Below are 10,371 nucleotides of genomic sequence, written 5' to 3'. Positions count from 1 at the left end.
ACAAACTCTGTGATGGTTTTTAGAGAACAAGGGAGACTGGGTTTGGGAACAGCCCTAGCTCCAAGCAGTTTAGAGAGTGCGCAAGGGAATGAGAAAGGTGCAGTGATGTGCGAGGATCATGACAGACGCTGATTATTACGGTAGAGAGAGTGAAAACATCCAGATTATGGTCACAAGAGCCTGCACAACAACCGATGATGTGCAGCAATCTAATATTTAGTTAATTATTTCTGATTGCACTATTCTGTCTTTGAGAGAGAGACTCAAGTCACCCAAAGTAACTGAAGGAGGTGCCCATTCATTCCTCCTGTCCTTTGTAAAAGAAGCCAGTTTATTTTTCCGTACCTATTTAAGGATGAAAACCTCCTATTAAGATCCACTATTTGCCCGACGGCTGATCTACTGGGCTGTCGCTGTTTTATTCCAGGGTCGAGTGGTGCCCTTACCCCAGCACCTTCCCCATTGATAAACAACGGGAGAAACCGGGTGGAATAAGCTCGTGTCTCCAGCCTGTGACACGTACTGGTTTGTTCTCACTGAAGTGAAGGCAGGCAACGAGCTGCTCTCGGCTCAGGCACAGAAATATTGTGCAGCTGTGTGGAAATGCCTCACCTAACATAGCCAGTGGGTTCGCTCTGCTCTCTCAGCTCTCCTTCCTTTAAGATTGTTTTAAAACCATGTGGTAGCCATGGTGGTAAGGGGAGAGGAGGAGGGTGTTTTCCAGAAAGCGGGGGGACCCGGCCCTTCAGGTTGGGGGCAGGCTGCACTTGCCATCGATTTCCCAGGCGGTGGCAGCTGGGTCCATGGGTAGAGGTGCGCCTGGAAGGGTGGGAGAGCCCCGCGTCCCCTTTAAGGCTGGCCTCTCGGCTGCGCTCTCCCTCCCCGGTCCCGCCTCCCGGAGCATGACACGCCGCTCCGATGGCGAAGCCCCTTTTTAATTGAGGCTGTCAGGCGGCAGAGCCAGCCCGCGAGGGTAGGAAGCGAATCGACCGCGGCGGTAGCGTCTTTCAGGCTGGAGCGGTAGCGGCCACGCTGCCAGAGGGCGAGGGCAGCCCCGCAATCCGCAGCGAGCGTCCACCTCCCCGGGGCGGGGGCAGGCGCCGGGCGATCCCCCTCTCGCCGCTTCTGCAAGGGGAAGGCGGCATCTCTGCTTCAGCAGGCTCCCCCGGAGGGAGGAGAGCGGGTCTGGCAGCCCTGGGATCGCTCTCGCCTCCCCTGCCTGCCCCTCTGGCGCCCGCTGCCTGCGGCTCGGTGGTGCACTGGGAGTGGACCGGGGGAGGGAAGGGGGCCTTTCCCTTGCGGCAGCGGCGGCCCGTGGGCTCCCTTCCTCGGACCCGGGGGGCGCCCCCTGTCCTCCGAGCCTCATGAAAAATCACCTGTGGGGCAGCTCCCCCCGGGCTCCCATGGCGGCGGCGGTGCCGTGGAAGAGCGTGGAGTGGCTGCAGGAGGAGCTGGAGTCCGGCGGGGGCAGCTCGCTGCTGCTGCTCGACTGCCGCCCCCACGAGCTCTTCGAGTCCTCGCACATCGAGACGGCCATCAACCTGGCCATCCCGGGCCTCATGCTGCGCCGCCTCAAGAAGGGCAACCTGCCCATCCGCTCCATCATCCCCAACCACGAGGACAAGGAGCGCTTCGCCAAGCGCTGCAAGGCGGACACCGTGCTGCTCTATGACGAGGCCACGGCCGAGTGGCAGCAGGACAACGGCGCCCCCAGCTCTGTCCTGGGGCTGCTGCTGCAGAAGCTGCGGGACGATGGGTGCAAGGCGTATTACCTGAAAGGTAAGGGGCGGGGGCGGATCGGTCCCTATCCCAGCCTCCCTCCCTCCCCGAAAAGGGGCTCGCAGATCGCCCTCCCTAAACTCGCCAGTCCCCAATCTGCCTCTCTCCTCGGACCTCAGAGCTTCTCCCCCCCACCCATGTGATCACAGATGTGTTTCCTTTGGCGGCCCCGCAAACTCTGTCCAGCCCCCCCGCCCCGTGCTTTGCAGTTTATCCCCCAGGACGGATTTCCTATTTTAGGGCTTTTTTCCTCCTCCTTGTTTCCCCTCCCCCATATGCCCTCGATTGGCTCTGACTCTTCTCTGAGGAGAAATCGAGACTTTTGGGGGGATAATAGACCCCCCCACACACACACACAAGGATTATCTCTTTTTAATCTCCTGTGTGTGGAGGGGGAAGCCGAGCTAGGATGTGATTTCAGACTTGGAGCGAAAGACACACACACACTTTCTTTTGCCTGGATTATTTTCTCCCTTGTTAATCTTTTTACAAAATGGTTCCGTGTGCTGAGGGAGTGGAGAGTTTGGCCAGATCGCCCCGAATTTTGCATTTGTGTCTTGGGAGGGGGGAACCGCTATCACCACCTCCTTTGCAACTCGTCTGGGAAGCGAATTGACCCCCTCCCCTTTTCCAATCCAGAGGCTAAAAGAGAACAGGGGGATTCCCCTCTCTCCCTCCAGAGAGCAGGGCAGGGTGAAAGTAACAACCTAGCAGATTCCTTTCCCTTCCCCACCCTTAAGGATTTGCCCCTCATCCGTTTCTTTAGTCCACATCTGATTCCTACTGGAGGGAGATAGATGCATCTTTCGTCTTCTTTTCTCTCTCAAAGGAAAATTCAGATTGGCACAGATCATGCGCAGTCTCCTATGTCCTAAACTGACCTGCAGTAATTAGAGCAGCCCCCAAAACTCCCCACAGTAAAGCAGAACTTTATTATCCAGCAGAGAAGAGTGGAGGCGGGATACCCCATTGGCATGAAAACAATCCCTTGTGTACTAATAACCCCCGCTCTCATGTGTGCCTCTGACTGGCTGTAGAAACCATTTGGGGACAGACGGTTTGCTCCCAGAGTATTTTTAAAGGCCTGCCTCCGGCATTCTGGAGTGGCAGGGTCCCTTTCTTGACATTTACCCAGAAGAAGATCTGACTATCTTCCCCGTAGACTAAAGCTTAATTTTTTTTTAAAAAAAGCAAAGTTTGAGTGGTCAGAGCTTCATTTTCCATCAAAACTGCTCTTGGTTCCCCCTCTCCATCTTGAAATTCCTAGATCCAGTAACCTCTGTGGAAGAGGGGATGTTTCTTGTACTGATACCTTCCCCTTTAGCCTCTGAGACACACACTCCATTGATGTACACCCAGGGATAGCTCAGAGCAACTAGGTTTCCTCCCCGGGATTCACTCTATAGAAGTGGGAGGGTGCCTTGCTTTTAGTCTCTGAAGAAAACGCTCAACTCCTCGTAGCTCCATACTTAAGATCTTGATTTATATTCCACTTTGTTAATTATTTTCTTTCCTCCTCTAACTGTCTCAAAAGGCACCCCCCGAACACTGGCCTAGTTAGACACCCTCTGTTCCCAAAGCACACCCCATTGCGGTCGCTGGGCGGCAGGGTTGAGGCAGAAATGGTAAATGAAGCAGAAGCAAAATTGTCACTTTCAACCATTTAAAACCACACTCCGCTTCCCCCCCCCCCAGGAGCCCAGTGATATGTGGGGGAGGGAGGAGATGATCAGGCTCTTTGGAGTGCATGGCGGGGGTGGGGAATGGATTATCTGGGGACAGAGCATTTCCTTCTTTCTAGCATTTAGGTCTGTTCGTAAGTGAAATAAAGGGACCTGCCTGCCGATATGTTTCAGTCATAGCTTTTGATCTGATTGTGGATATGCTCTTCCCCTTCCTGATGAAATCCCTTCCCCCACCCCATATCTCTTTAGTGTTATCTGATTAGCTCTGTCATTTGCTTTTTAAACTGCTCTCTCCCATAAGAAGGAAGAAACAGCTTTGAAGTTACTTTTAAGCCATCTTTAATGGTGAGGGGAGGAGTTAGATTTCTCTTGCTCTCCTTTTTTCCTGGGGCTTTGGTGGGAAATGTTTTCAATTAAAATTCCAAGATGGCTTCTCCATGTTGTCTTTCTCTATTGGGGGAGGGAAGAGGAGGAGGGGAAGAAAGAGCCCTGTTTTCATGAATGGATGTGGCTGGAGCTGTCTGTTCTACTCAATGACCCACTCACAACCACCAAACCCACTAACAAAGTTTCCAGGAGGCTTTCTAATGACACCTTGTCAGCTTTGGATGATGATGGCTAAACTCCTGTTTAATATATATTAAAAAGAAGGTAGATTTCTCCCCCCTCCCCACTTTCCGTTCCTTCCTCAGACTGCTAAGCTGAGACACTGAAGAGGAAATGCTGAGAAATCAGCATTTTGGATCCTCTCGGTCTCTTCTTTGTATTTTTATATAAAACGATTCTCTTATGTTAAAAAATTCTGTAACAAATGATCCAATGCAAAGTGTGTCTGTACCGTACAGCTTAGAGGTTGGAATCAATCTACCATGCAAAACCCATGTCATTTTAACTGTTTTTAAAGTGAAATCTTTTGTAGATGGGGTTTGAATGGTTTGACTGTTTTTTGTGGCTTCCTTACACGTTAAATAGCACAATAGCTCTTGTCTGAGCCATCTCAAATGGAAAAAGACTTAGGTTTACATCTCCACGAACCTCAAGGTATTAAATTATTAGGAAACTAAAATTTACCAAAATTTACTAAAATTTGACTCTGGTGAAAGCCAGCTCAGGTTCAATGAGTCTCTTGCAACTGATTTTTAAATGGGAAGTGGATTGAGCCCCTACTTAGTAATTCTGCTACCCATACTCCTGTACCATACTACATCAGTAGTTCCGTTTACTTCAGTGGGACTGTTTGCTGAGTAAAGTGCTACTCTACAGGAGTAAGGGTAGCACTATCGGGCCTATAATCTACATTTCAGGGATCTGAATTTACACTCCCTTTTTGCTAGGGAGAAACAAAGACCAAAGTAAATTGTGTTTTACCAAATTTAACCCACTAACGGATGCAAGAATCTCTTGTTTTAAATAGTAACTTGCCTTTTTTCCCCCAGGTGGCTTTAACAAATTTCAGACCGAATATTCTGAGCATTGTGAGACCAACCTTGACAGCTCCTCACCCAGCAATTCTCCTCCTGCATCTGTCCTTGGCCTTGGAGGACTAAGGATCAGCTCTGATTGCTCTGACGGCGAGTCTGACAGGGAGCCAAGCAGTGCCACAGAGTCGGATGGGAGCCCAATCCCTAACAACCAGCCTGCCTTCCCTGTCCAGATCCTACCCTACCTGTATCTGGGTTGTGCCAAAGATTCTACCAACCTAGATGTCTTGGGCAAATACGGCATCAAGTACATCTTAAATGTGACTCCCAACCTGCCAAACATGTTCGAGCACAACGGAGAGTTTAAATACAAACAGATTCCCATCTCGGATCACTGGAGCCAGAATCTCTCTCAGTTCTTTCCTGAGGCCATCGCTTTCATTGGTAGGTGTTGGAATTCCGCTGTTGGCAGAACATGCCTTTAGCAATCACAACTTGAGATTGCAGTGAGCTACGGTGCCATAGCAGTCGCCACTTGTCTGTATGTGGATGTAAAAGTTGTACACTTCTCAGATCAGATGTTGGTCACGTGCCAAGATCAAGCCACCCAAAATCAACTGCTTTTCAGTGTCCAATCTGAGGTACTTTTTGAAGTGCCTCATCTTCAGAGTACTGGTGCTGACCAAGCCCGTCTCCCTTTAAGGCATCTGAAGTTGGGTTCCCCACAATTGATTACTTTTAACAACCTCAGCTATGGGGCCTGATTGTCCACTGCCTCCCACCTCACATAGGTATTCACATCCGTATAAAATTACTATACAAGGCGGTGGAGAATCAGGAGTAGGGTACCTTCTTGTTTTGGGAAATGTGGACTGACAAGAAATGTTGTGGTTTGACTGATGTCTACAGTTGCCTGTTCCCCATACCTGTAGGGAGATTCTTAATCCTTAGAGGTAAAATCAGAGGACTTGTCTACATAGGGAAATGTATGGGTGTAATTATACCGTTCTACTTCTACTGGTGTAACTGCCAATGTAGCTGCTCCTATTCCAGTGTAACACGGAGTTCTAGTGGTACAATAATAGCAATACAATCATACTGATATAGTTATGCTGGTAAATTTCCCTGTGTAAACAAGCCCTAAGACACTTTTACTAAAGGTCCTTGCAGGACAGATCCCTTCCCAGGTTAGCTTTAACATCCAGAAATGCTTTTTGTTCTGTGGTAGATGACTGTCAGGCTGAATAAAATGCATGCTTCCAGTGTGCATGTCAGCTGTTCAAGGATGGTAGTCATTGGCCTACTAACACCAGATTTTTATTAGGATTGAATGGCACAAGCAGCTGTCCTCAATTGAACCATTAGAAAGCTTTGATATCTCTAGGAAATGAAATGATCCCCTTGCCTTCATACCATAGGCTGTGTAAGGGGCCTAGGTGCTTCTACTGTGAGGCCTTAAATGGAACAATACAGTATTAGGACCTTGGGTGCTTTGCAGCTATGTTGGAGGAACCAGTTGCCATTGCTCCCCCCATAGCACTGTTCTGGTCCAAAGCCCAAGGGTTTAGCAAGGTGCAGGGATGCTGTTTCACCTTCCTGGTGGATGCATCAGGTTCCTGATGAGCTGTGGCATTTGGGTTGTTTGTGCTATAGTCAACCCATGTTTCTGTGAACACCAACCTCTTGTGCTTTGTCTTTAATGACAGGAAATGGAGGATTATCTCACTTGCTTACTATAAATCCAAAACTTAGAAATGGGGCTTTGCTCAGACAAAAGACACACACACTTCAGCGAAATTCTGAAATTGCAGGAGCAGCAATGCAATCTGAAGAGTTGGTGTCCTTTCTCTTGGAGTTTCTCACACAGTAATGGGGACTAGGAAGTCAAACCTGAGGCTTATTTTTAATTTTTGTATCCTACTCTCCGCCCATCCCTGAGTCTGTAGTGTTGGAGTACTTTTTATTTATATATATTTTTTAAAAGCTCTGGCTTTGACTAGAGCGGGACTGGAGGTTTCCTTTCTCATGGTACCTTATTCTTCACAGCCACGCTCTATGGCAAATGACTTGTTTGAAACATTGTTCTGCCCAGAAGTAAACTTTGCAGTATATTTTAACGTATGCCATGTTCTTAGCGGCATTCCTCTCTCTCTCAACGCTATGATGTCAGTTCACGCTATGATGTCAGTTCACGCTGTTCAGGCTCTGAGAAAGAGACAGTACATCTGTGTTCTTCAAGCAGTGGCAGCAGTTGCTAAGAGAAATGGCAGTTTTACTGCAAGCTATCTTTCCTTTTCCCTCTGCCACCGTATGTCCTGATAGATTCACTATAGCACAAATCTTGCTATAGGGAAGTCTGTTTTCCCAATCCCCACGCCTAAAGAACAAGATCACAGTAATTAAGTTCCTCTATTTTAAAGTTCACTTGAATCCATTTCCACTGTACAGTAGTCCGAAAATAAATGTCTTTAAAAAACAAAACACACAAAAAACCCCCTCAGTTTTGCTGATTTTTGTGTGTCTCATTTCTGGTCACATGACGGGTTCGACTTCACAACCCCATCTTAGCACTGATTGATTAATATGAATTGTGAGAGGGGTGTGGAGCAGGTCTGGGTGCCAGGAACTCTGGAGTTGGAATTTCAACTCTCTCTGGCCTTGGGCAAGTGACTTAACCGCACTAGTTTCTTCCCTTTATGAAACCGAAAGCAATCCTACTAACCTCACAGGGGTGTTGTAAGCTTTAATTAATTAGTCTTTGTTAAGCACCGGGAAGCTGAAGTGCTAAGTATGACTGAGTGCATCACTGGGGTATATTGTCAGGGTGCCTGATTTTTGAGGAGAAAAATATGTGGAGTTAAATTACAAAGTGTCACTCTGAACGGCTGGAGCAGTGGGTCCATTGCTGGCAATGACCTGGTTCTATAGGCGTGAAGCTGCTATCTAGCCCTGCTCCAGGACATGCATTTTTACTACAGAAGTCTAAATGTATCCTTGTTTTTCCCCCTCTTTGTTTCAGATGAGGCCCGTACCAAGAAATGTGGTATCCTGGTTCACTGCCTCGCCGGCATCAGCAGGTCTGTAACAGTAACCGTTGCCTACTTGATGCAAAAAATGAACTTGTCCCTGAATGACGCCTATGACTTCGTGAAAAGGAAAAAGTCGAATATCTCCCCGAACTTCAACTTCATGGGCCAGCTCCTGGACTTTGAGAGGACTCTGGGGCTCAACAGCCCATGTGACAACCGCTCCCCCAGTGAGCAACTGTACTTCACCACCCCCACCAATCACAACCTGTTCCAGCTGAACACCTTGGAGTCCACATGAAGGGGATGTTGTTTGGTTGGGAACTCGAGCCTTGAATAGCTTCTCTTGAGCATTTCAAATATTAAAAATGTATGTATCTTGCCAGGCAGCCTTGAAAGAACTAGTTTCTCCAAGTAGAGGTGTCTGATCGCTGCTTTAAAAAGGCTAAGGCCATTTATTAGTATCCTGATGCTAATCAAAGTGGATCAAAGAGTAGTCTCTTTACAGGGGTTATTTAATATGGGGGATCTTGTGGCGTTCTGAGCGCAGCTGTTACCGGCAATAACTGCTTTCCTGGATGTGTTGAGACTAGTGAACCGCACACACTCACACAAACCACACGCAAAGCTACCTGCGTGGTAGGTTGTTGTGGAAAGTAGAGGAGACTTACGCACTTGGCAACCTTGAACAAAGGGTGTTGGCCCAAGACTATTTTAAAACCCACGTTTACCTTTTTTTTTAAAAAAAGGTAATCTTACCCTCTGAGTCTTGGGCTCCAACTTGTTTTAAATATGTAAGTTCCTGACTGTTTGTACAGACGAGGTTGCAAAACCAGTATTTTATTTTGTTCTTGTTTGATCTTTCTTTTCTTTTTTCTTTCTTTTTTTTTTTTTTAATCAAATGTTTATATTGACCAAATGCATTTTGCACACTTTGTGAAGCCTTGAGACGTCCTGGCATATTACTGGGTACACCCTGAGAGAGACACATGCTGCTGTTCTTGCTAGCATCTGGTAGGAAGCTTTGTTATTTGTGAAGGCCAGTTGGTCTTAGCCTCTCTGCCACTTCCACACTCACAATCATAAACTCTGCACTGAATCAGCCAAGGTGACTAAGCTGCAAGCTTTTTTTTTAAATACCACCCCCATTACCCCACCACCAAAAAACACTGTCTGCTGTTGCCAGAGGTAAACCTGGTGGAGCCTCCAGAGTTGGTAGAAGCATGTCTGAGGCTAGCCCTCATCCTCTGCCGTCAGTCGAATGATGGTTGGTGTCATCCAGCTGGCCTGAAATCATTCCAGCTTCTGAAGTGAAGAAAGTACTTGTGATGTTGGCACTTATCTGGCACACTTAATTCTTTTATGTGTGCAGGGGTGGGAATCGAGTGCTACTGGTACTCCAAAAGACTGGAGCAGAGCAAAGTTTCTACAGCATGACACTGCTGCGGAGTCATGTGCAAACCATGGAAGGGGAGTGGAAATGTGTGAAATAATGACCAGAATGTTGTAAAAACTGGCAAATTCCAAGACTTTCAGAGCGTTCAATGGAGATTCGATGGGTTTCCTTTTTTTGAGTAACTTTTTGCCGTGCCTTCTAGAACAAGAAGACTTGTTCATGTTTCTGGCTAACGTTTGGCAAAGGTTTCATACGCTGAAGAAGTGGTACTAACGTCTGGGAGGAGGGCAGAATGGATCTGGAGGTTTCTTTTATTGGCTGCAATGTAGTCCTTCCCTTCTCCCCACCTCCTTATCCACTGGAACTCTCATGTAACTAACATGAAAAAGAAAAAAAGAGAAAGCCACGGATTTTTTTTCTAAATTTATCCAGGTTTTTGTATTTTTTTTTTCAAAAAAAAAAAAATAAAAGAAGAAAAAAAAGAACCCCTCCATATAGAGGAAAGTTCGATGCTGTCGTCATGATTTTTTTTTTTTTGGTTGGTTGTCTTCTGTTTGTTTTTTTTGTTTTGTTTTGTAACAATGTTGGGATTGTGGGTCATCAGGGAAGGGAGAATGGACATAAGTATGGCTGAGAGTGAGCGAGCAAATTGAAAATATCCTAATTGCATTTTACCTCATGGAGGAACTTTTTTTTTTTTTCAGGGATTTTTAGACAGTGCATCTGTATTGCATTACAGCTAAGCTGGCTTATAAAGGCTTCCTGTGCTGTAAGTGATCTGTCTTCTTTAAAGGAAAGAGATACATCCTCTGATTAATCCAAATGAGAGCTTGTTAGCGAGGGATGGTTTTTGCTTTCTGAGTTATGAAGGTAAATTAATGACCCTATATATATACTGAACCAATATTGGGACTTTTGTTTATATTGCAAATAAATATTATTTTTTCTTTAAAAATCATGTTTCTGTGTCCAGTGCTTGGCTAGTCAGCGAAACCTGTCTGTATAAGGGCGGGCTGTTCTCTTATCCCTTTTTATGGCCCGTTTTATGTCCTCCTGTGACCGTG

The 10,371-nt window shown here is 46.9% G+C and overlaps 1 protein-coding gene across 1 annotated transcript; it reads left to right on the top strand.

Annotated features, from left to right (window-relative positions):
* Positions 1–838: 838 nt before the first annotated feature.
* DUSP7 (dual specificity phosphatase 7) lies at positions 839–9,893 on the top strand. The gene is made up of 3 exons (XM_073352459.1): positions 839–1,779; positions 4,901–5,329; positions 7,905–9,893. Exons 1-3 carry the CDS (start codon positions 1,365–1,367, stop codon positions 8,210–8,212), a joined length of 1,152 nt encoding a protein of 383 aa, XP_073208560.1. The 5' UTR covers positions 839–1,364; the 3' UTR covers positions 8,213–9,893.
* Positions 9,894–10,371: the final 478 nt, after the last annotated feature.

This window comes from Lepidochelys kempii, chromosome 7 (genome assembly GCF_965140265.1).
Source record: "Lepidochelys kempii isolate rLepKem1 chromosome 7, rLepKem1.hap2, whole genome shotgun sequence".
In the NCBI taxonomy this organism is placed as follows: Eukaryota; Metazoa; Chordata; order Testudines; family Cheloniidae; genus Lepidochelys; species Lepidochelys kempii.
The sequence above is the reverse complement of the archived record's forward strand: the minus strand, read 5'-3'. Positions and strand labels throughout refer to the sequence as shown.